This window comes from Podarcis raffonei, chromosome Z (genome assembly GCF_027172205.1).
Source record: "Podarcis raffonei isolate rPodRaf1 chromosome Z, rPodRaf1.pri, whole genome shotgun sequence".
Lineage (NCBI taxonomy): Eukaryota > Metazoa > Chordata > Lepidosauria > Squamata > Lacertidae > Podarcis > Podarcis raffonei.
Window position 1 is genome coordinate 12885730 of NC_070621.1, and position 25956 is coordinate 12911685.

General features: G+C 41.1%; 1 protein-coding gene across 11 annotated transcripts in view; it reads right to left on the reverse strand.

Moving 5' to 3' along the window:
• The window catches only part of GAPVD1 (GTPase activating protein and VPS9 domains 1), a 49838-nt gene extending 24786 nt beyond the window's left edge, over window positions 1-25052 (reverse strand). For 3 of the 11 annotated variants that reach the window (XM_053374344.1, XM_053374343.1, XM_053374342.1), the window contains exons 1-11: window positions 24812-25043; window positions 14701-14920; window positions 13433-14276; window positions 9637-9723; window positions 8661-8795; window positions 8371-8560; window positions 6246-6326; window positions 3487-3647; window positions 2396-2525; window positions 1978-2106; window positions 481-654 (exon numbers count right to left, since the gene is read on the reverse strand). In XM_053374344.1, coding sequence (XP_053230319.1) covers window positions 481-654; window positions 1978-2106; window positions 2396-2525; window positions 3487-3647; window positions 6246-6326; window positions 8371-8560; window positions 8661-8795; window positions 9637-9723; window positions 13433-14276; window positions 14701-14885 — 2116 coding nt within the window. In that variant the 5' untranslated portion in view covers window positions 14886-14920; window positions 24812-25043. Of the gene's footprint in view, window positions 1-480; window positions 655-1977; window positions 2107-2395; window positions 2526-3288; window positions 3398-3442; window positions 3648-6245; window positions 6327-8370; window positions 8561-8660; window positions 8796-9636; window positions 9724-13432; window positions 14277-14700; window positions 14921-24811 lie in introns of those variants that run through there. The other 8 variants (XM_053374353.1, XM_053374347.1, XM_053374341.1 and 5 more) reach the window with 7 other exon arrangements.
• Window positions 25053-25956: the final 904 nt, after the last annotated feature.

Below are 25956 nucleotides of genomic sequence, written 5' to 3' on the forward strand. Positions count from 1 at the left end.
CATGCATCATACATTTAGTACTGCGAGGCAAAACAACCTTCTGGGGAACTGTAGTAAAACACTCCATGCAGAGAATCCTTTAACCCAGTCTGTAAATCGCATGAATATGCTTTAAATGGGCTCCTCTGCTCCTCCCTGCTAGCGCTGGGAGGAAAGAAAGTGCAACCCATAAACTGATGTTATATCTGGACAAGATAACAGTTTTGCTTTGCTCCCCAGAAGCCATGATCTATAGCCAAGATTTGTTCTCAACCTGCTGATCATAATTTGTTAAAAGCTGTTTCCTAACTTTGAACAGTTGCAAGATATTTCCTGACTTAAGTAAATGTATAGTTTCAACCTTAAAGCATGGTAACAATTGTGCAGTGCGCTCTTTTTGGGTACCTGCTTCAAAACACACATCCAAATACAGAGTGCAGGCACCTCACTGCTTTGCAGAAGGACCAGTGTTTTTCTTGCATCAAACAGCAGACCGGTTACCTGCAATTTCCTGCAAGCGGTCCTCGTCAATATTTGGATCGAAGTCGCTCCCTAGAACATCAGTGCTCCAGGTCTCGCTCACAGTCTCAGAGATGTCCCTGTCATCTGTTAACCCCATCATGTCACGGATCTCAAATTTACGGAGCTTATCATCAAGGTTATCCTGAGTGGTTGCTATTGTAAAAAGATCAGAGTTTGGTTAAAACACTTTGCATCCCTACACAATTATTTCATAGCTTGTGTTTTTAAAGGTGGGGAACTGAGGTAAACATGAGGCAGGATGACCACATAAGAAGAAGACAGAAGGCTTATTGAACCTTTAACAGAAGCAGGAATTTTGGCAGGCATAGCTTATCACACAGGGATGAGGGGGGAAATCATCTGCCAGAATTCCCCCTTCTACTCAACTGTTACAGATACAAGATCAGTGTCCTCCTTTGTATTTGATCATCCCTGGAAAGAGAAGGACAATGCATAGGTAAAGAAGAAATCCAGAGAAAGTGGGTTGTACCCAGTGCTGCTGTTACTCCAAGTTAGAAACACTGAAATTAATGTACACAGTTCACTTAGGAACATCAATTTCAATGGGTCTAGGTTCAAGTAGAACTTGGTTGGAGACAACCCATTTTAGCATCTAAACCATCTTTCACCATACTTGAGTAGACCACAGTTGAAGCAGCCAACTCTAGGCTTCCATCCATTGCATGCATCAAAACCATTAGCTCCCAAGGTATTAGGAAGGGCACAAGTAGCACACTATGTTTAGAAACATGAAGTAAGCACACACACATGACTGGCTGCATGTCAGAATATGGTTTACTGCAACCATGCAGTCTCCTGAAGACAAGCTTGCACCTGCTTGACTTCCTGGGCTTTTCAGGTCAGTGCAGGTTGTCCAAATACTGAAACTGTGCTTCAAGTTTTCCTCTTTAATCATGACCTGAAACTTGGGAGGTGGGGAGGAAGACAATGTACACTGCCCTGGGCTTCTTATAGAGTAAAAGCGGGAACAGGTTCCAAGTTTGCTTATTTTCCTAGGGCTTTCCCACCCGCTTTTATTTTGCACTGTGTCTTTTTAGACAGTGGAACCTCAGTTTTTGAATGTAATCCGTTCCGTTTGACTTCCAAAATGTTCAAAAAACCGAGGATCAAAGGGCTGTCAGCAAGTTCAATGGGGAAAATTGAGAAACGTGCCTCGGAAGTCATTCAACTTCCAAGGCGCGTTCGAAAATGGAAGCATTCACTTCCGGGTTTTCGGCGTCTGGCAGCCGAGACGTTTGAAAACTAAGGTTCGACTAAAATAAATTTGAGAGCAGGGACCAATCACTGGTATTAGCAAGTCACTTTTTTGCCATTGGCATTTGTAAGACTTTATTTGTGTGTGAAGAGTGGGATTAAAAAATCTTTTAAACTAACTAAATAGGCATAAACCAAAAAAGGCAGTGAGTTCAGCATCTGCGAGCTACGCCTTGGGCTGTGTTCATTGTCAGCACTAACCTTGCTCATGCTCCAGCAGTTGCAGGGCTTCCACCCCATTGCTCCCTGATGGGCCGCCTGCACCAAGTTCGGACACAGATTCCCCCTCCAAGTCCAACGATGACACAGAATTGGAGCGATTTGAAGGGCCTGTTGGAAAGAGATGGTGCTATTTAGCCTGATCTCCCCGCACCCAGTAAGAGGAAATATACACCCAACTAAATGCAACCAGGAACCAAACAGAAGTCATTAGACAAGGTGATCAAAAAGAAAACTGCACCAAAAAGTTATATATATAAAAAAACACCAAAACATTATTGGCCAATGGAATGAGCAGCTATCACAGCATTTACAACAGTGGCTGAGATACAAAGCACACACCAGCTACAATGAACAGAAGCTCCTATTAAATATTGCCTGACAGACAAGAGGCCATCACCTTCAGATATTCCTTCCAGATTATCACTGCAGAGGGAAAAGCGCAAGGTTTTATCAGGTTTACCGTGGAGTTTGGTTTCATCAACAGGGACATCTCCTTGCCCTCCGTCAGCAAGCTGCATGTTTAAAACCTAGGAAAAGGGGGGTGGGGGTGGTCAGCATTTTGGTCATGGATTGACAGTCAAGAAAGAATTATTGCTTGTCAAATACCTTTAAGCCAGAATTTTTAACTTAGAGTCTCTCTGGCTTCTAATGCCATCAAACTTTTGGAGTGTAGCGATTTGGTATCAGAACTGCTTCTCCAATTTGTTTGGAGTCATTAGAACGTAGCAGAAATCACATACTAAATTAAACTATATTTAAGAAATAATGGATATATATTCATTAAATATGGCAAATACAGAGCTATCACTGTTTTTGCCAAGTGCTTGTGAAGCCCATAATAAATCTAACATTTACATCACAGGATCCTTTACATCTTCACCTTCACATCGGTGGTGGGGAGATGAGGAGGTGAATTATCAAGTTGCCATGCATTTGTCTTAACATTTATTGTCCTGAATATAGAAGTGATAGGCACCTCACCCAGAAAGCCCACATCCAACAACTGTTCAGATGTCACATGAAATCATGGTTTACTGTGACATGAATGAGCCCTCTCATATGGCTGAAGGAAGGAGCTCATAAGCTTTTGCTTCTGGTTACCCACAGCTTGTTGTGTTTAACCCAAAACTTATTTTGGGTTCAAATAACAAGTTATTATGAACTTTTTTTTTTTTAAGTCATCTTCAAAGTACAATTTCTTAAACTGGCTTGCTTAAACTAAACATTGTTAATGCTGACCATGGTTTGTGGGTCCAGACAATATATACTAACTGCAGTTAACCAAACCCATATGTGAAAGAAGTACTACTTCATGTTTGCTGAAAGCTGGATCAAGGAGGGGCAGATACTTGTTTGCTGTTGGAAAACAGCTGTTAATGTTTTCATAGTTCCACAGCACCTAGTACTATCTGAATTTAAGGTAGCATCCTGTGCTGCACAGCACCTACTTCCACCTACACAGATCTCAAAGCCTCGCTGGGTCAATACCTCGTTTTCTGACATCATTCCTGGAGTTATTTGGGGCCCAGTCCCGAGAGAAATAACCAATACTTCTTCTGGTTGAACTTCTTGTATCGTCTCCTGAGAGAATCCATCATGGTCTGCATGCTGGTCCACTTGAATATTCGATCGGCTCCGGCTTCGGGTAGCTGGAACATTTTAGGGGGGTTGTTTTATAAAGGATTTTTTGACTGGCAAAAATGCAAGATCCATACAATAGGGTGATGCTTAATACAAGCATGCTGAGCAAAAGGCAAAAATGGCTTTGAAAGACTGGCATGAAGTGGTGCTATATGATGCCACCCTCCAGCTGTTAAGAAAAGTATGTGCAAGGGAGGGTTGCCTTGCAAGCATCAAGCCAGCACACTGAGCCTTCAGGAAGAAGGGTCAAGGAAAGTCTTACATGTACACCTGCCCTCTGGCTATCAGGCATTAACCACAGTAGTTTATATGTCTCATAGATCTTTCAACAGTCCTGTGGACAGAAGCTTTATACATTAATTGTGCAGAAGATGCTTTACTGGCAGGTGGGTTTTGCCACATCTGAGTGCTGCAGGGAGCAAGAGGAAAAATCCCTGCCAAAATCCCTGCTTCTGTGTAATTACTCAAGGCACAGGGGCATCTTGTCCAACCATCCAAAGGGGGAACAAAGCTCTTCTTGCATTGTTTACTACTCCCTTTTGTAAAATCACTAGGGAGGCATAAGTAGGAATTCAGTTACTCCTACTTCCCTGGTTTTTGTTCATGCTTTATTCTCAGGAAAGACAAAGTGTCTGTCGTTACATCTCCTCTGCCCTAATGCAACACAATCTCTGGTAAAATGTCCGGAGGGCACCAGGTTGGTGGAAAAATAGCTGCCTTGCAGTGGTTAAAGAAGAAATATCTCCCCAGTGTTTGGACTGCTGGTAGGGAGAAAATAGTCAGGATCCCCCATAAAAATGGGAGGGTTAAATATCTTTAATGGAGTTACCCCAATGAGAGATAATTAGTTCCTAGATACAAGTAATGAAATAGCCAGTGTCTCTTTACAACTTGAAGCAAATGTATGGGAAAGGAAAGAGCCTTCCTCTCACAGCAAGGGGAAAAAGTCACACTGGCAGCATTCAGATCCTGCTATTTAGACAGCTGCTCGAAGAACTCCATGCCAAAAACCACAGTATTACCAAGAATGAGGGCCCCGTATCTTGGGTAATATCTAAATGCAGACATAGCACCAGAAAGAGTCCCAAACAGCCAAGCATAAACCGGGGGGGGGGGGTGCAGAAAAATCTTACATTTCCTCTGCCCCCGTCCAAAAAAAAAAGAAACCAAGCTCTTTTCAAAAAATAAAATGCATAACATTGGAATAAAGCATGAAATGCTTCAAACAGAAACACAGAAACTTTCAAAACTTTTACTACATTAAGACAGACTTCTACATACACAACACAGAACAAAATACATGATGGAATTTCAAGTCTACATCCCTGCTGGAATTCCGTTCCAGACAAGGATGACTCTCTAATTCTTGCAAGATGGCAAGTTTACACAGACCAGCAAAAGTAAGTGGTATTCTTTTTGCTTGAACGGAACCATTTCACGCAGCAAGAGAGTTATATGTTTGAACATTCCCCAGGTTTTTTTTAAGTCTATCTGTAGAAAGATAATACATCTGCAAGGTTAGACTCAACTCTTCCACCTCACATGCCAATTTTCAAGGTACAGGGCGTTTGGGGTTTTTTTTTACAGGGTGACATGTACCGGTAAATATGAAGAAAAAACACCAGCCCATTCCATCTGCAACATTAACACTTGAATTTGCCAGTTGCATAAACTATCCCAAAGGGTAGCTGGTCATCACAACTGAGAAGTTAAACCATTTTTGTCAACGCTCTGCCTTGAGGATGTTTTTGAAAGCTGAGGATAATACATTTTTCAATAATAATAATAATAATAATAATAATAATAATAATAATAGAAGAAAGGCATCTAGAGAATAGGTTGCTGTTATTTAGAAAGACTTAAAAGGAAAAAATGCACATGATGATTCAAAACCAGCTAGGCATAAATGAAGTTTATATGCAAGAAGGTTGTCCCCAGGAATGTTGGTCTTGGAAAATTATGAGGATGATAGACCATAAGAATTCAACAGCCCAGGGAGTGTTTGAACTCTTCTTTGGGTTGTGATCAAAGGTTTAAGGTGTGGTGGATTTCTTCAATATACACACAATTGTGATGTTTGAGGCAGCTTCACTTGATCAGCTGCCACTGGGGGACCTAAATGCCTAGAAATTAAGCCATGTTCTCAGAGGGAAAGCATGTCTCCATTATCAGAGGTGGATGCCTAATTCAGCGAGAAGAACAGGGTGCCTATTCTCTAGCAAACTATTTGAACACTGCACAAACATTTTTGACACATTATTTTTACATCTCTTCACATGTGGACTATCAAAGCATATAATATAATTACCACCACAAAAGGTCCATGCAGGATTCTGACCCAATATTCAGAACCAGCGGACTCCTTTCCAGCGCCCCCTTGCACAAATCTTAAAAGTCAAGATCCTAAGTCAGAGTTTCATTCATGCACAAAGACTTTCCAACACTTTCTAGATATAAAAAGCTTTAAAAACAGAAAGCAAGCTTCTGAACAGAACAAAAAGAAGATGCCTTTCTTTTAAAAAAGCAGCTGGTGTGGACACAGACGTGCAAGGCAACAGCATGGCTTTGCAGAAACACTGAGAAAGAGGAAGGATTCAGTTACCCACCAAATGGGGTTACAAGGTTTATGTGAGCTGTCAGGTTGGTGGCAGACGTATCCCAGGCAGTGATGGCTGCCAACTGTTGTCCTTGAGTGGACAGCGTTAAAAAAGAAACACAGGTCAAGCCATTGGGAGAAGATAAAACATGGTTCAGTTGTAAAATAAGCACATAATACAAATGCCTCATTTGGAGTGAGGTGGAGGAGTCAATAATTATTTGAGACTGTGAGGTTCTGGCTTAACAACAATTCAAGTGCAGCTTTGTGTAAGGCTGTGTGTCAACCGCAATTTGGCATGGATGCAGAAAATCCAAAGAATGCAATACTGGGAGCAGAAATCGTCGTATTGAGTATATACAGAGATATTTTTAGGGAAAGTTACTATGATTCCTGATTGTGAAGACATACTTGCAAACATGTCTGTAGAGATCTCAGAAGCCAGAAGAGATGCTAAATGTCTAGCAGACATAACAAGCTGAATCCAGTTCCCCTTTTAGTTATTTGCCCTTCTCCTTGACTATTGTTATTTAAAGTTATAAGTTGCTTTTTGTACAAAAGTAACTCAAACAACTTACAGCAATGGAATAAATCATGTAAAAGTTGTGCAAGTAAGCATTTCTGAACTTTACCCCTACCCTCCTGTCAACTGCACAATGTACACAGCCCTGAACATATAGCAGGAAGAATAGCAGCCTACCACAAAAAATGCTTAATTTCCTATTTAAAAATGGGTCAGTTACTATGACAGGCTGTGCCATCAATGAACTGAAGAGAGGCATTTTTTAAGTAAGCAAATCAACAGGAATAGAAAGTTGGGATAATGTGCATTTGCTGCTTAGGCTTTGGAACGAAACAGGTACATATACAAGCCTTCCACAACCTGCTTTCCTCCAGATGTTTTAGACTACAACTCCCATCAGCCCCCGACAGTGCAATTCTCTTACACTAAAGAAAGGTATCACCCTGTTTGTCTTGTTGGCATTTATTGAAGGCCTCCCTTTTTCAACAAGTATTTTAAGTGGATCTTTACCCCAGTCTGTATCCCTACTAGATTTGAAAATGGGTATTTTACATATGAAATAGTTCTTTGGTGCCCAGTTAAAACATTGTTATTCACCCAGGTCTTTGGAGTTTAATTCTCTGCATATATATTTTTAGTGGGGCTGTGCTGGGATTTGCTCCTGAATACGTATTATTGAATTTTAGGTTGCCTTTTATTCATGTTTTATATCTACTTCTACCATTTGCTTTTGTAGGTTGCTTTGAGCTCAGTTTTTTGAAGAAAGTTGAAAATAAATAAAATGAATAGCAATAATTTCAATTTTGTCAACATGTGGGTCTTGTGTTATATACATATTTTTTTCTTAAAATTATTTTTATTGCTGACATCACTTTGAGATATTTTGTGTGAAGGAATTGATAAATGGATTTTGCCCTTTTTGCTTTGGTGGCCAAAAAGATCAGAAAGAAGACCATGGGCAATATAGCAGTGAACAGTAAGAGAGATGAAGAGATCTAAATAGAGATCAATTAAATAGAGATTTATTTGTGGTGCAGCATCCCTTTTGCTTGTATTTATTTCTGATTCAGATTTGTCATGGCCAATGGCAAGTACAATAAAGCTATTTTGATTGGATACACTAAGAAAGGATTGGATAAATGAATTTTTAAAAAAACTTTAAGAAATAAATCCTATTGGTCAGGGAAGAAGGGTGTTATAGTTCAACACATCAGGAGGGCTCTGGGTTAGAAAAGGTTGGTGTATACAGTGGTACCTCAGGTTACAAACACTTCAGTTTACAAACATTTTGGGTTACAAACTCCACTAACCCGGAAGTAGTACCTTGGGTTGAGAACTTGCCCCAGGATGAGAACAGAAATCGCGGCGCAGCAGCAGCAGGAGGCCCCATTAGTGAAAGTGCGTCTCAAGTTAAGAACAGTTTCAGGTTAAGAACAGACCTCCAGAACAAATTAAGTTCGTAACCCGAGGTACCACTGTACCTTAAAACCCAAGTGACTGACACTAGTCAAGGGGACTCCACTGTCCTAAAGCAAAAGAGGCAGAGGAAAGCATCCGAAAACAGAGCTGGGAAAAGATATCATGCAAAAGCCTGACCCTTGACCTTCCTCACCTATAGGCAGCCGGTTTTTCTTGTTTGCTGGTGTGGTGGCAGGGGAAAGCTGTGGGGTGTTGTATGGGGTCATCTCCAGGCTGCTGCTTTTCCCTGGCTTGTTCTGGGGCAAGTTTAACAGCAGGTTTTCCAGAGCCATGCGGTCCTCCTTCAGCTGGTCGCCTGACATGACGTTCCGCATAAAGCCGACCTAAAAAAAGTATGTGATGTTAAAAGGCAGCAAAGCAGACCCCCACCACAGACACTTCGACTTGTCTTCTCCTGCAGCCCAAAAGGAGTTGGATATTTACCAGGCCAGTGAGCTGGCTATGGGTCATGTAAACCACAGTTCTACTCAGCCCTTCCAAAAGGTTCACCGAGGACATGGGTGGAGTCTCTACTGCCCGTCCGCCAATGACAACGTCCAAGAAGGCAGCCACACAACCCTGCAAGGAAATAATTGGGGGGGGAGGGACGGATAAGTGAGCTGTTTCAATACAAGCACTTCAACAAGAGACCTGTACACCCCTACAAAGTGAGTAGATGATATAGAGATACACACACAGATAGAGAAAGAATTTAGGACCTTTTGTTTGTATTTGTTTTAAACTGATTTTAATATTGTATTTTAACTTGCTGTAACCCACACTGGGACCTTTGTTTATTTTATTTTATTTTATTTTATTGTTTTATTTATTTCATTTATATCCCACCTTTTTCTCCAAGGAACTTAAGGTGGCATACATAGTTCTACATCTCCACATTTAATCCCCAAAGCAAGCCAGAGATGTAGGTTGGGCTGAGAGGTAGTGACTGGCCCAAGATCACACCCAATCAGCTACATGGCTCTGTGGGAATTTAAACCCAGGTCTCCTGGGTCCTAGTCCAGCACTCTTGATCCCTACACTACACTGGTTCTCCACTTATGGTGAAAGGCAGGTAAGAAATTGAAATTGTTATACAGTATTATTATTTTAAACATGCAGCAAGAATAGAAGCAGGTCTACATTTTTAATAGTTAAGGAAAAAAGCCACCAATATATGCCAAAGCACACTTCATACAGGTTCCTTGAAACTCATTTACATTTAATAGTGGCTTTTGCACACTACAGATTCTATTAAGGGGAAGTGCCATTTGCTACTTCCTCTTAAGGTTGCAATTTGCTCACTTGAATCTCTTCACAGTCATAACAAAAGTCTATTTGCAGGTGCCTTTTCCAAAATTATACAGATTGAGAAAAACACTGGCATGCACAGAGATACAAGTTCAATAGCTTTGGCTCTTACTTTATCGAATTTACCCAGGTAACTCTTTGTGCGGGGGTCTCCTTCTTCAGAACTGGTCATGGCCAGCTGCTGCAAAAGTCTCCCAACCTAACAATGAGAAACAAGTTAAAGACAGGATTGCAATACTACCACAAAGAAAGAAAGCCGCCTCCACCCTCTAAGTTGAAACTGGATGAAAAATAACTATTCATACTCAGCTTGCACAAAGTCTGAGACATTACAACAACAATTTTCTTTCCAAAAATTAAAAACAATTACATGGAAAAGTTCCACAGCAAAATGCCTATACAGAACTTCAATTTCCCTTACAAAAACTTTGTAGCTTTGCTTCATCTCAGGTGGAACATACACACATATAAAAACTGTTCTGAAAATGCTTTTTTAAAAAGTGTTTTTAAAAATACATTGAATTTCCCATAAAGCTCACCATCACCATCTGGTGTCACACTGTATATTCCACTTAAAACGTTTTATTTGCAGCTGTATAGCTGAGTCCTCAGGGGCAAGAACAGTTGTGGGAACCTGGAATGTTTGCAAACTAATTTATCTGCTAAGCCACAGTTCCCAGCCTGAATTAAACTTGCTCATTCTATTTCCATCCATACTTAACAGGTGCCAAAAGATGGTTTTCACATAAACACGTAATAATCATCTGGCAATAAATATGACATCCATGAAAATCTCAGCTTTTATCATCTAGAGTTGGGATGAACCAAAAGTCCATCAAAACCAACCAAGCATCTTTCCATCAACCTGCACTGAACCCATAAACATGTTTATATAAACACACAAAATCCCAGTTTGTCTTTAGCGTCTTGCTGAACTTGCTGAACTGCAGGGTGTCAGCTTCTCCTGCAGAGGGCATTCACAGACAGGAAACCTAGTATGACAAGGACCTTGCAGGAGCAGGAAGATAACAGGTCAATATCAAAAAGTGTCCATTTGTGTGCCTACAGGAGGCATTGAATTCTACAGTACAAAGCAGAAGGCTGTAATTGAAACAGGTGTAAAGATTGTACCACAATTCATTTTTCAACTGCAGCCCTTTTCATGAGTAAAGAAGCAAGAAATTCTTGGTGGGGGGAGAAGAAAACACACACAGTTATACCAGTGGGCATCCAGCTATTCCAAAAATAAAGGACAGGCCTCTGACAGCTGCAGGGATCAGACTGCTTATCTAGTGAATGCTTAGAAACTAGTGGGCCAGCTACAGCAGGTTGGCATCGCTCTGTACACAAGTCCCTCCTTCTTCCATTCCTGCTCTTCTCTTCGCTCTGTACACAAGTCCCTCCTTCTTCCATTCCTGCTCTTCTCTTCGCTCTGTACACAAGTCCCTCCTTCTTCCATTCCTGCTCTTCTCTGAATACTAGACAACACCTGACCACCAAAATCTGATCTTACGCCTTCATGCATTCTACACTGCAACACCCATGCTAATTCCCTCCCCCACAAAAGCAGGATGGGTAATGCAAAAGTAACACACGCTTATATGTTGTGTGATGTGTGCTCTGTAGAACTAGGACTACCCTGAATATCCATGAAGTTTCTTAAACAGCACAAGGTGTTGTGTGCTAGGTATAACAAAACAAAAAAGTTCTTACCTCCAGAAACTATCTCAAATAGGGCCAGGGTCACAAAACAAATAAGCAAATAGATCACTAACCTAGTTGCCAGCTAAAGGAGAAATGTCTATGTGTCTTTCAATTGTGCCCAGTCTTCACATGCCTAGAACTACCACTCTAAACGTATAACATACACCACCTCTCCCTCTTAACATCATTCAGAACTGTAACAAAGCTTTAGGCACTTGTAACTTTCCCCTTCACAGCTCCGCTCCGTCTCTCATTTCCACCTTGTTCCTTGGGAGCAGAGATCTATGCTGTCCAAGGAACTCTCCACAAAGTGTTGTCTACATTGATGGTGCTGTATGAACACCAGCATTTTATAGATGGTCAGCATGGCACAAATTAGACTGGCACACTAACTGTCCTTGGAAGGCAAGGAACAACCCAGAAAATGTAAATTTCGCTGAAGGTAGCAAAGGGTAGTCCAAGTAGCAGGGCTATTGGTGGATCTCTTGATTTTGCCCAAAGGGTACGATGAAGTTGTTCTCTCCTAGCTTACAATAACATCAAAACAACAAATGCTTTTCAGTCGTGTATTTAAAAGTATCCTCCTTGTAAAGTATATTATCTTTTAAACACAGACCTATCCCTTCTACTGTATACACACACTTTCCTTGTAATGGATACTGTAAAACCACATCCCTCCTAAAAATTCAAACTTTTTACAATAAAGTGGTTATTTGAGCTCAATTGCTCAGGGGTAGGTAGCACTGGGAGAAATAACAGTCAACATCACCTTATCTCAACAAATGAAAAATACTCTGGTAGCACAACTGGAAATAAAATAAAGCAACTTGGATGCTGTCCCAGTTCTTTTAAGCAAAGAAGAAAGACACACACTATGACAGTTGAGCTATCTGCAATATAAGCAGGGCTGGAAAGGCCACTTCAAGCACCTGGGCCCCTAAAAAAAAATTATAATGGCAGCTAGAAATTTTATTTTACTTTTGTCCTAGTCTATATAGGGTTGATGAATAACAACCTAACTGTAGGAATCTGAAAACAGCCTAGGGGAGGCAAACTAAGACCGAGGGCCGGACCCAGCCCAATCACCTTCTAAATCCAGCCTGCGGAAGGTCTGGGAATCAGCGGGTTTTTACACGAGTAGAATGTGTCTTTTTATTTAAAATGCATCTCTGGGTTATCTGTGGGGGCATAGGAATTCGTTCGTATTTTTTTTTCTAAAATATAATCCGGCCCACTACAAGGTCTGAGGGACAGTGGACCGGCCCCCTGCTGAAAAAGTTTGCTGACCCCTGGCCTAGGGTAAAGGTTTGTAAGCATTCATTCTTGCAACAAATGAGGACAGCCATTCTTCACACTTCTGGCGTGGCTTTAAGCAGTGGGAGTTCCCCTCCAGCCTTGCCATTCGCATGAAAAGTTAGAAACCCATCTGCTTGTATAGTAAAGTACTGTACAAGAAACTTTTTACTTTATTGGAAATATTGCAAGATTTTGGCCTTATGTTTTATTTCTGTATTATATTGTTGTATTTATGTTGTATGTGAATGTGATTGTTAAATAAGGAATTGCACTGCAAAATAAAGTTATTTCCTCAAGTTTGTGTAGCATTTGCTTCTCTGGCTCCTAGTCATCTGACATAGCTGTTCTGGACTTTGTCTAGAGGAAAAGCTAACAGCTCACAAAATAACATTTGGCCAGAGAAAACTATGAACCACCAGCTAACAGGAAGGCTGAAGAGGCTGCCTGCAAACAACTGGTCTCACCACTAGCAGGCAGAAAAGGGGGACGCAGCACCAAGAATGGAAAAAGATGGATTAAAAAGGTATGCAGGGCAGCTTTCCCCAACCCGGTGCCCTACAGGTGTTCTAAATTACAATTTATATCAGCACAACTGTGCTGAGGGAAGGTATGGTCCAAAAAACCTGCAAAAGCACCAGGTTGGTACAGGGGTTTTTGGGGGGGGGCAAAGTTTCTGGATTACCTTTGAATTTTTACTGCACTATTCCTCTTGACAACATTCATCCACAAGTCTGCTTTCTGAGCTAAAGAGGATCAAGAATGCCTAACCTGCCCCCCCCCAAAAAAAATTTAAAGTACACTTTGTTTCTTAGACACAACACCTTTCTCTATTTTCTTCTTGGTACTACAGACTAATACAGCAACACTATGAGAGAGAGAGAAAAATATTTTTGAAGACCTGCTTCTACCTGCATTAGGTTGAACCTTGCCACTTCATTGATTGGGGCATCAGAAATAATCCCATACTGCTCTGGGTTGACCACGGCAGGACAAATGAAGCAAGTCAAGAGAAGGTCCGTGCACATGGCTCTCACTTCTCCGACATCAAGCCTGTCCACACACGAGAGCGTTTTGTACATCTGGGATACAATCCACCGTAAGCTGTGTGGGAAGCAGTAGGTGTTCTGCTTGAGGTAGCCAATGAACTTATTCACCAGGGCCACAAGCTTGGCCTCGTTGGATTCTACCATCTCCTGAACTTTCTGCCTGAACTTTTCTGTGCCCTTTTCCCCAAAGAGCTTCTCCTGCTGGGTGGGCGAGAAGCGGTCAATCAATTTGCTGGGGTCGGTTTCCAGGTGGTCTTCATCTTCAACCAACAGCTGCATAATGGGCTCGTGCAAAGTGGCAGTGAGGAAGAGCTTGGCTGAAAAGAGCCCCTCAGAAAAGAGTTTGAACAGAATGCTGAATGCGCAGGTGCCTCTCCTTAGGAGCCGTCTGGGATTATCACTTTCCTTGAGTTCAAATTCAATCAAGTAGCGCAAGACTTGGAGGAGGTAGCTTTCGTCTTCTGGCATAATGCAGTTGCCATAGATGGAGGTGAAGACGGTGTGAATGACACTCTGTGTGTTCTCCTGGTTGAGCTTCTCTCCAGCAACCAGGCACGATGCAATAAGGCGAGGGTTTTCACGCAGCCTGTTAAGGAATTCTCCATAGGCTGTCTCCTGAAAGCCCAACTGCTTGTACCCATCCACAAACAGTGTATCCTCCAAGACCTTGGCATGCTGGCAGCATTCAGCAGGTGAAGCTTCCGCGCTAGGAAAATATAAATATATATATATAGAAACCATTTAGATCACCCAAAATCTTAATTTCTCAAAGTCACAAAAAAAATCAATGGAAAGAGAAACATCCTAATTTTGCTGAGTATATCCACACACACACACACATTTAGAGAGAATCTCCTAAATATTAAGATCTCAAAGTCCCATCTATGAAGAGACAGCCACCAACTCAAGACACAAGTCTTCTCAGTGGTTGCAAGAGGGCTATAAAATACACGCCCAATTACATCCCTTTGACTCAGCTCAAAGCTATGTTTTCTTTAGGCTTGCTCAAAAGTTCTGTGCAACTTGAAAGCTTACATTTGCAATGTGTGATTTCTGCAGTGTTTCAGTGCACAAAGCACTGTCCAATTTCAGATATTAGCATTTCTATTTCTGTATGTACCAGCAGTTACCTTGTTATGATTAGCCGGTCCAAATTAATCCTCTGCTGCTTGGATATCCATGCCGTGCGATACAGCTTTTCAGCAGTCTTCAGCACCTCAGCATTCAATCTCTGAATCAGCTGCTTTTCGGAGTTCACATAGAGCCGTTCCTGCTTGAGGTGATGGGCCAACGTGTGAATGTCCAGCTTCACCATCTTTGAAAGAGGGCAGCAAGACGTTGGGTGACTTGCTGTGAAGGAGAAACAGAATGAGATCCATGAACAAGGAAGTGTTACACTGTGTTCAGTCAATCCATGGTACACTGATTGAATGAACCTGGAGCCACCACAGTGGCTAGCATGATTTGGCAGAATTAGCTGGGATATGCCAACCTCAAGCACCCTCTCACCCCTTTAACTTAGAAGCTAGGGAACCTGTCAGGTTCAGTTTATCAAATCTAGGCAGCAACAGCAACATAATGATTCAATACCTGGCTTCTCCAGAAATTAAAAAGTGAAGAGAATAAAAATGTAATTCTGAAGCAGCCCAAGTATCAAGTTGGGTGTGAAAGATATGGAATGAAGCAGCAGTTTTTGCAAGTATAATTGCATCAGGGAACCCAGCTGCAAAACTGAACACCTCAAAAATAATTGTACATGAATTAAGCAGTTCAGCATTTTCTTCAAGGGAGAGCAGAAAGAAGAAAAATGGGCTCAATGCTGCAATAGCTTCCTGGCTTTCAGGTAATTACATTATCCTCATGGAAGCGTTAGCCTTTAAGAAAAGTAAGACACTGTGCACTCTCCACTGTCTCAACCAAGACCCCCCACCCACCCCACCCCAAAAATCCAACAAATCAACCAGCCACATAAAACATTTCAAGCTGACCAGGAGGTCAAATGTTTTACCACATTTTTACCACATCTTTTACCGCATCAGATTTTCTATCCAACTAAGTTGTACTAAGAGATGACCCTCTAAAATTAATGGGTCTAAGATAGTCAAATGTCCATTTTTTTCAATGGGTAGGTAGAGAGTAGGACTAACAGTGGGTACAAACATGTGTGATCCTGGGGGCCCCAGCTAGCTCAAAATGTCTGGCTGCTTGAAGCTGAAAATCCAAAATCTGCCTAGCCCCACTCCACCAATTAATATACAGGATAATATACTGGGAAGACCACAGCAGGTTCTCCACTGAAATGGTGTGGGAACTGTGCTAAAGCTCTACTGTGCCACTATTCATTTCAAAGGATACTGTCTTCCTGTTCAAGCCCCGCTGAAACTTATGGGAGCAAGGATTTATTTTTCTACCCCAGGTGAGGTTGGAGTCTTTCACTCCAAAACCCTTCAAAGTGCTCAAAACTCACCATCTGCCTTGCCTCACTGTAAGACCACTTCTGGTGGGGCCTCAGCATTTGAAAGACAAAAAAAACTGAGCCCTGGCTCCATAAGCTAAGCATTCTCCCACTCCCCAGCTTTAAAAAAAAAATCCCCATCTCCCACGTTCACCTGTACGTCTGCCCGTTACAGTCCAGAACCACAAGACACCAATCCTGTGTTGCTTTGGAAGTGTTTAAAAGTTGGCTGCATGAATAAAAGTGATACTTGAATTCAGTGAAATGGGAAGCCCAAGGGGAATTAAAAAAAAAAAATACTGTCAAGATGACTGTGTGCTTTGGTCTCACTTTCACTGTTGCCTAAGTAGATATTGAGAGAACAGTCTGCTCTGGAAAATCCTCTCACTAAGTAAGAATAATCGCTACAGTCCAGATATGGCAGTCCATGGCAGTGCCTTCTGTCATCAGGTTTCCAAAACAAACATTACAAATGGTTTTACATGCTGCACTTGTGTTATGCTAGAAAAATAGTTGACTATACACTTGTTTTTAAACAGAGAGTGGCATGAAATGTGTTGGCAGATTCTTTTAAAAAAAAGAACATAGTACAACCACAGTATCAGTTAAGGAGTTCAACTAAAAAGGGGGAAATATCTATTTGGGAATTTTGCATGAAAATCTGTAATAATTTGCTTTTGCATTGTTCATATTTTGCATTCAAAAGCCGAAAACAACAACCACCTTGCACTATAGCACTATCAGACGACCTCAGCACCAAAAAGACAACCCAAGATTAGTTTTTTTAATGCACACGATCCAGAAGGCCGTAAATACATTAGGCCGCATGCATAAAGAGCTTTTGCTCTTCGCAACTGACAGTGTAATGGATTTCTACCACTTGTGATTCTCAACTAGTTTTCTTCAGAATTGCCTCACTGAAGTCTTCTTGACTAGAGTATGGGAGACTAACATTTCAAGCACAATTATGTGACGCACTAGGACAATACATTCAAAGCCTTCAACCTCCAAGGAGGTTCCTCTTCAATAAGCTCAAAGAATCGCCCCATGTTCCTGAAGAACAGTTTGAAAACCACTACATTGTGCAAATAAATCTGTACTTAAGATAAGGTGCCTGATGCATGTCCCAAACGTAAGAATCAGAGACTACCTTCTAACAATATGTTAAGCACTACAGATTACTTTCTAAAATGATCCCAAAGGCATAAAAAGGATGGCCAATATGATGCCCATAGCAGGCATGTCCAACAGGTAGATCGTGATCTACCAGTAGATCACTGGACGTCTGTGGTAGATCACTGGTGAATCATTGGCTCCCCCCAAGAAGCTGAACAACTGCGGCTCTCCTTAAAAAAGCTCAACATTTTACCTCCGCACTGAAAAAACTCAACTTTGACCCAGACCCCCCCAAAATGGGCCTTCCTCCTTCCTAAAAAAAGCTAAACAACTTTGACCTGAACCCCCCAAAAAAGGGGTTAGATCACTGCCAGTTTTTAACTCTGTGAGTAGACTGCAGTGTCTTGGGAGTTGTCCACCCCTGCCAACTAAGGCAAACTAAGGCCCGGGGGGCACATCCGGCCCAATCGCCTTCTAAATCCGGCCTGCAGATGGTCCGGAATCAGCGTGTTTTTACACGAGTAGAATGTCCCCTTTTATTTAAAATGCATCTCTGGGTTATTTCTGGGGCATAGGAATTTGTTCATTTTTTTCCTCCAAAATATAGTGTGGCCCCCCACAAGGTGCGAGGGACAGTGGATCGGCCCCCTGCTGAAAAAGTTTGCTGACCCCTGCCCTATAGATCTTGTTGCAAACCAAGCATATCCAATGGCAGTGCTTTATTTCTATCCCATACCACTGCTGTTTGCCTGCTCGCACCCACCCCCACCTCTCCCAATTGCACCCTTGCCTGTTGTGGCCACCATTTTCCACAGCAGCAGGCACAGCCTCCCGGTGTGGCCCTTTTATGATCACCAAAGCATCTTCCAGGAAGGCGCTTGACAATTGTAAAAGGGTCACGTCAAACCTTGGGGTCTGCCGCAACCTTTTTACGATCGGCAAGCACCTGCTTGGAAGATGCTATGGGCAATCATTAAAGGACTGCGCCAAAGCACTTCCAGGAGGTTGTGCTTGCTGCCATGAAAAAAGCGGCGGCAGCAGGCAAGGAAAAAATAGGTGGTGGTATGGCGTACCGGTGTGTACAGCCTCAAAAAAAGCACTGGCCAATGGACCAGGATGATAAGAGTTGTAGTCCAACAATATCTAGAAGGTATCACTTTGGCTACCTTTGGCACAGATTCACAGTAAGTTACCAAAAAATTATTACAGATTGTATTTCTCTTGGGGATAAGCCCTAAGGCTGTCATCTATTAGGAACCTAGGATCTCATTCGCAGTATCATCCTGGTAAAAAAATAGTAATAATTTGAGCCTGCCATTCTGATGTGTTTTCCACATGTGGGGTCACTTTAAGAAAGTCACTCTGCAACAGCTAAGCTAACATTCCACTGGGACTGAACTCTTGGCACAGATTTATTAAGATTTATGTCCCACTTCCAGTAGAAAACCACTGAAGCAGCTATGAATAACTTCAAGCATTTATTTATACATTTTACTGCACATTGTAATGCTGGTTTTGCAGGGGCATCACAGCTGCTCATGCAAGAAGATATGAACCAGCAGAACTATTTTGGATTCACTATAATCAACAGTTTAAATTCTATGCAGACATAAGAAACTATAGAACGTCAGCAGCCACTGGCATTTAGGCACATGGATTCCAATAAGCTCCCAAGTACCAGTTCTGATATTCCACTCCAGTTATCACCTTAAACACGCAAGTACAGATTCTGGATTTAAAATAGTCAAAGACATGAGCCTTCCTCACCACATCAGAAAGGTCACATGAGTATTGGAACTGCAAGTATCTCACCAAACTCAAACTGGCCCCAAACACCAATGGACGAAGGATTTTTTAAAAAAAATCAGGAGATGCCCTCCTTGCAATATGACAAAACCAAAGAAATGTGGAGCTTGGCAAATGTTGAAAACAGAGAACAATACAGCACTGGTGATACCTCAAAAGCACTCAAAATCTATCCACTTTGACAGCTTGGTACAAAATGACATCAAAAGAGGAGGGAAAGGGCTTTTCTGCATTTACAGATCAAATATCACTAAAAAAGAGAGCTAAATGAGATAATTCAAGCCTGCCAGGCTTTCTCAGCCTCTAGAGCCTAGGCTGTATGAGGCATGCTGGACATACAATGGAGCAGCCCACACAGGACTTGGTTGATCCTGCACTCCAAGAGGAGCTGCTTTTAAAAGCCTGTGCTAATTGATATAAAAATTTCAGCAAAAAAAATCCAGCCATTATTGTGACAGGTGGGCATGTGGAAAGAGAGGGTGCTTATTACTTATAATATATTCAGTGTCACCTACATATATGGTACCTTACAAACTTTCATAGGCAAAAAAATACAGTCCCATCTTATAAGGGGACAATGGGGAAAGAAGGAGTGGGGTGGGAGAATATAGGTAGGGAGGATATGGGCAAATGCATTTAAAACTTGGCTACAGTCAGGGATGAGGAATAAAGGTATATACTGCAGGACTTGGAAGAAAAAAAGCTGGTAGTGAGGGCTAAACCTCCTATCCTGAGGGGGGGGGGAGGCGCAAGTGTCTTCAAAGCTCAGTGCTTCACTGAGGGAATGAATGGCAGCTACTCCCTTACATATGATAAACTAAAGGGTCCAATAAGGCACACTATAGAGGAGAGGCTAACTCTGCTCTGCCCTTGGTAATGCCCACCCAATCAAACTTGATTCTCTCTATCACCCCATTCTAGGGTTCTAATTTATTGGTCCCTCCATAGAGGGAGTGAATTTTCAGAACTGTGACAGATAAAGGCTTAGACAAAAATGCTTCCGAATCCCATTTTCTAGAAACCACAGGAAGGGAGAGTGCTCTTATAATTGGGTCCTGCTTGCAACTCATTGCCACTTGAGAACAGGATGCTGGACTAGACAGGTCACTGGCCTGATCCAGCAGGCTGTTATAATTATTACTCTTCCTCCCACCCCTTTACCCTTAAGAAAACCCTCCAAAAGCTATGTTCCCCCAACTCCTGGAAAGCCTTCTGCTTTGTGTTAACATGGCCATAGCAGTCAATACTGTATAAGATTTACTTACCAATGCAGAAATGGTCACATCAAATACAAAGCAGACCAAGACAAAGCAGTGTCAATACTAATCTGTCTATATCAAAATATATTTAAGACGAACCTGAAACACTAGTATTGAAAGAGTGGTTATTACAACCTCTGAAGGAAGTCTGCAATGAAATTTTGGGAGGGAAAAGGGCACCAGAGTCGTGGAAAGAGGCCTATATTACACTAATACCGAAAACAGAGACTGAAAAGACTCAACTTAAGAACTACCGTCCCATATCCTTATTAAATGTGGATTACAAAATTTTTGCTGACATTTTGGCTAAGAGACTGAAAAAAGTGTTGATGGAGGAGATTTCTGAAGACTGAAAAAAGTGTTGATGGAGGAAGAAAGCGGGCTTTCTTCCGGGAAGACATCTATCGGACAATTTGAGGAACATAATTGACATTTTGGAAAAGTTAGAAGTGAATATAAACACTGAAGCAGTTCTGATATTTGTGGATGTGAAGAAAGCTTTTGACAACATCTCTTGGAGTTTTATGAAAAAGAACCTACAGGGTATGGGGGTGGGTCAAGGTTTTGAGAATGGTATAGGTGCAATATATTCTGAACAAAAGGCCAAATTAATTGTAAATAATGTGGTTATGGAAGAATTCAAGATTGAAAAAGGGACACGACAGGGATGCCCAATTTCCCCATTGCTTTTTATATCTGTCCTAGAGGTCCTGCTGAATATGATTAGAAGGGACCGGTTGGTTAAAGGTATACAGGTCGGAGCCAAACAGTACAAATTGAGAGCATTTGCAGATGACTTAGTTTTAACATTACAGGAGCCAGAATCTAGTACTCAAAGGGTTTTGGAACTAATTCAAGAGTTCGGTCAGGTGGCAGGATTTAGATTGAACAAGGCAAAAACCAAGGTGTTAGAGAAAAATTTAACATTGATTGAAAGAGAAAGGTTCCAGAATGAAACAGGTTTGACTGTGGTTAAGAAAGTGAAATACTTGGGGATTAACATGAGAGCTAAAAATGGGAACTTGTTTAAAGATAACTATGAAAAATGTTGGACGGAAGTGAAAAAAGATTTGGAAATTTGGTCAAATTTGAAGCTTTCCTTGCTGGGCTGAATTGCAGCTATAAAGATGAATGTATTGCCTAGAATGTTGTTTTTGTTTCAAACATTGCAAATCGTGGACAAGATGGACTGTTTCAAGAAGTGGCAGAAAGATATCTCTAGATTTGTCTGGCAGGGCAAGAAGCCTAGAATAAAATTTAAGATATTAACGGATGCAAAGGAAAGGGGTGGATTTGCCCTGCCAGACTTTAAACTTTATTATGAATCAGCAGCATTTTGCTGGCTGAAAGACTGGCTGCTTCTTGAGAATACAGACATTTTGGATTTAGAAGGTTTTAACAACGTCTTTGGGTGGCATGCATATTTGTGGTATGACAAGGTTAAAGCACATAAAGCATTTAAAAACCATATGGTCAGGAGAGCATTGTTTAATGTCTGGATTAGAAAATAAATTGGATTGGAAAATAAAACCCCAAAGATTTTGGATTGGAAAATAAAACCCCAAGGTGGTTGTCACCAATGGAAGCGAAAGCACAGAAAAAACTCAATATGGAGGCCAAATGGCCGAAATATTGGGAAATTCTGGAACAAGAAGGACATAGATTGAAATTGCAGAGTTTTGAGAAATTAAAGAACAAAGTGCGAGATTGGCTTCACTATTATCAGATAATGGAGGCATATAATTTGGATAAGAAAATCGGCTTCCAGGTGGAAAAATCAAAATTGGAAACAGAATTGTTAGAACCTAAAACTAAGATTTTGTCAAAAATGTTTAACTTGCTGCTGAAATGGAATACTCAGGATGAGACGGTTAAAACTGCTATGATTAAATGGGCACAAGATGTAGGACATAACATTATGTTTGCTGGCTGGGAACAGTTGTGGACCACAGGCACGAAATTTACGGCATGTAATGCCTTAAGAGAGAATATTATGAAAATGATATACAGCTGGCAAAAATTTATCATTTGCCCGACAATAAATGCTGGAAATGTAAAGAAAATGAAGGTACATTCTTTCACCTTTGGTGGACGTGCCCAAGGATTAAGGCTTTCTGGGAAATGATTTATAATGAACTGAAAAAGGTATTTAAATATACCTTCCTGAAGAAACCAGAGGCCTTTCTTCTGGGCATAGTCGGCCAACAGGTGCTAAAGAAGGATAGAACTTTCTTTATGTATGCTACAACAGCAGCAAGAATACTTATTGCAAAGTATTGGAAGACGCAGGACTTACCCACTCTGGAAGAATGGCAGTTGAAGATGATCGACTACATGGGATTGGCAGAAATGACTGGCAGAATCCGTGACCAGGGAGAAGAGTCGGCGGAAGAAGATTGGAAGAAATTCAAGGACTATTTACAGAAATATTGTAAAATTAATGAGTGTTAGATTGCTGTCAGATAGAATCTAAGTGGTTTGCAGCTGTAATGTTATGAGGGATAGGGAAAATAAATAAAAAAAGGGTGTGGAATTAGGCTAAGAAATTTTGATAAGGATTTGCTGAACCAATAATCGAACTGGAATACAAAAAGGGGAGGTATGAGGAGGTCGGGGAAATATGTCAATGAAAAATAACTATTGTGAACTTTATGTGTTTTTAACATTTTTGTATTTTTCTATTTTTTGGTATTTTTGTTTTTCTTTTCTTTTTTCTTTTTGAATCATTTTTTTCTTATTGTATTAATTCGGAAAACTTTAATAAATATCTTTATAAATAATAATAAAAAAGATGAACCTGAAACAATCACCTACTCCTGTGTTACAGCTGAAATGAAAAATAGCCTCTACTTCTTACGGTGCTATTCCATGTTAGTTCTACTCAGAACTGATCCACTGAAGTCAATGGACAGGACTGATTTAGGTTCATTAGAACTTTGTTGGATAAGCTTAATATCCATAGTAACTAAAAACACTTTAAACATGTTTTTTAAAAAGATTAATTTGGGATTGGGTCCTAGCCAAAGCAGTCACCTCTCTGAGTAAAAGACAGCTTCCTTATTAAACCAGCACTACCAAAATACTAGCCTGTTAAATATATTAGGCTTAAAAATCAGGTGGCCATCTGGCTACCTGCAGCATCAAGGAACTGCCATGAGAAAAACAAGGTAAGGAAAACACTGGCAAACAGGAATGGAGTTGGTGCTTTTATACTGTAAACATGTACCAATGACTAATACAGGTATATGGTAGCAGGCTGACTATTAAATTGTGCAGACTTATTTGCAAGGGTAAGATACATGGATGAACTGACATTTATAAACCCCCAGATTGATGAAGGTCAGTGGGCTTGCTTTTGCAGTGTGGTTGTCAGGGCTGGACAGAATCTCACAGGCACCCAATCTGAATAGTTCACCTTGAACTTTGATGCTGGCTCCTATGAACCCCATTTCCCCCTCCATTAGCCCTGTTGGCAATCTGCCCATTGGCAAGGTTTACTATTTCTATACAGAGCCACTTGTAATTGTCCAGTACTAAAGTGCAGAGGATGTCTGGCTAATGCAGTCAGAATCCTGAGCAGGGATAGTATGATTAATCCTTTAAAAGAGGATTAGCCATGATGGCTATGTTCTACCTCCACTATCATGACTCTGAATACCAGTTACTGGGTGAGCAGAAGGATGCTGCACTGAAGTGCAACTTGCAGGTTTCCCACAGGAATCTGTTGAGCCACTGTGAAAACAGGATGCTGCACTGGATAGGCCACTGGCCTGCTCCAGCAGATTCTTCTTATGTTCTGGTATTAGTAGTATATTGACATATAAAGTATCTCCAAGTGACTTACCAAGTTGTAAAGCAAAGCATGGAACACACACACAAAAACCAGGTTGCATCCAGTATACTAATAATAATCACTCAGTTGGTAAAGCATGAGACTCTAAATCTCAGGGCTGTGGGTTCTAGCCCCACAATGGGCAAAGATTCCTGCACTGTGGAGAGCTGAATAAGATTACCCTCATGGTCCATTCCAACTCTACGATTCTGATGTTGGATCTACTTAGAGAAGACCCACTGAAATTAATATACTGATAAACTAATGTAGGTATATTAATTTCAATGCATCTACTGTGAGTAGAACTTAATTGTATACAACTTCAACTGCCAAACAATAACCCATAAAACAGCAACAAAAACATACCATCAATAGACAGCATAATCACAGTAAGATGCTAGTGTCCACTATGCAGGGCCAAGAAAAACCTGGGCATCTAGATTCTTTGCTAGCAGAACTCAAGAAAACAGATATCCATCTTCCAGCAAAGAAGATGTCTAAATATTTTCTTCTGACACCATGCAAAGGAACCTGAAAATATTTTCCCAGGCCTGCAGTTTCAAGCTCAGGATTCTGTACATTTCCGTATGGTTAGAGTAAGAATGAAAGCAGAAAAACCACTTAAAAACAGGATGCGATAATAGGGTGGAATACAGTCAAATTAAAGTCCACTGAATTCGACTGGATAATTTAAGCTCTTCCTGGACAGAGAGAGAGAGAGAGAGAGAATACAAATGCATACAGAATTTTTTTAAAAAAAGATACAGTGGTACCTTGGTTCTCGAACTTAATCCGTTCCAGGAGTGTTCGACCCCTGAAACCATTCGAAAACCAAGGCGTGGATTCCAAATGGCTGCAGGAGCTTCCTGCACTCAAGTAGAAGCAGCGGAAGCCGTGTCAGACGTTCGGCTTTCGAAAAACGTTCACAAACCAGAACATTCACTTCCAGGTTTGCAGCGTTCGGGAGCCAATTTGTTCAGGAGCCAAGCCATTTGAGTACCAAGGTACCACTGTACACTGAGGAGGAAAACCTGAAAGCAACTGAGAATACAATACAGTATTCAACTATCGCACATTTTTAAAAGGGGGTGAGTCAATTCAGTTCACAATAAAGTCTCTCCACATGTTTATCCATAAAACAGGGGGTTTAGTGGGCTGTTTGATTAACATAGGAGAAAAACCATGTCAAATAAAGAATATCTTTTTAATGAACAGTTAAGGACTCTCCACTTAGATGTTCTGACAGTGCAATGTCCCATACTTTCACTAGCAACTTCCCTTGGGAGGCCACTAACAATGTGGCTGCGGCAAGAAGCATGAACCCACGAGGTTTATGAATGATGGGAGAGTTGGTACCATGCTCCAAGGATAGGAGCTCCAGACTGGGTCTGGTGATATTGAGGTGATAATGGAGATAGCATCAAAAATAGGCTCCCTTTCCCCTTTTAGTCACACATGGCTTTCATAGTTCTGCCTGGCAGGCCATGTAAATTTTTAAGGCTGCAATTCTGTACCCTTACCTAGAGGTGAATCCCACTGAACTCAAGTGGGACTTGGTTCTAAGTAAACATGTTTAGTGTTGTATTTTTAGGTTAATAACTGAGGATATATTTGTAAAGCTAGTTTGAAGGTGGGAATGTTCAATATACTGGTTAGTTGTGAAGTTATGTTCTGTTTCCCACACACACACCTAAGTTTTAAATGGACAACTGTTTATGCTGCTGCAATGAAAAGGTCTCAGGTAAAGTTTGTTCAGCTGTTCCTGGCTCAACTGCATGTAAAAGCAAAGGAGGAAAATATGAAACAAGTTTCTGAGGGAAAGTAAAGTAATTTGTTTATTTCATTTTATATCCTTCTGTTCTAGCAATGAACTTCCGAGTACTGAGAGTGCCTTTGTGGGCAGCAAGAGCAGCAACCC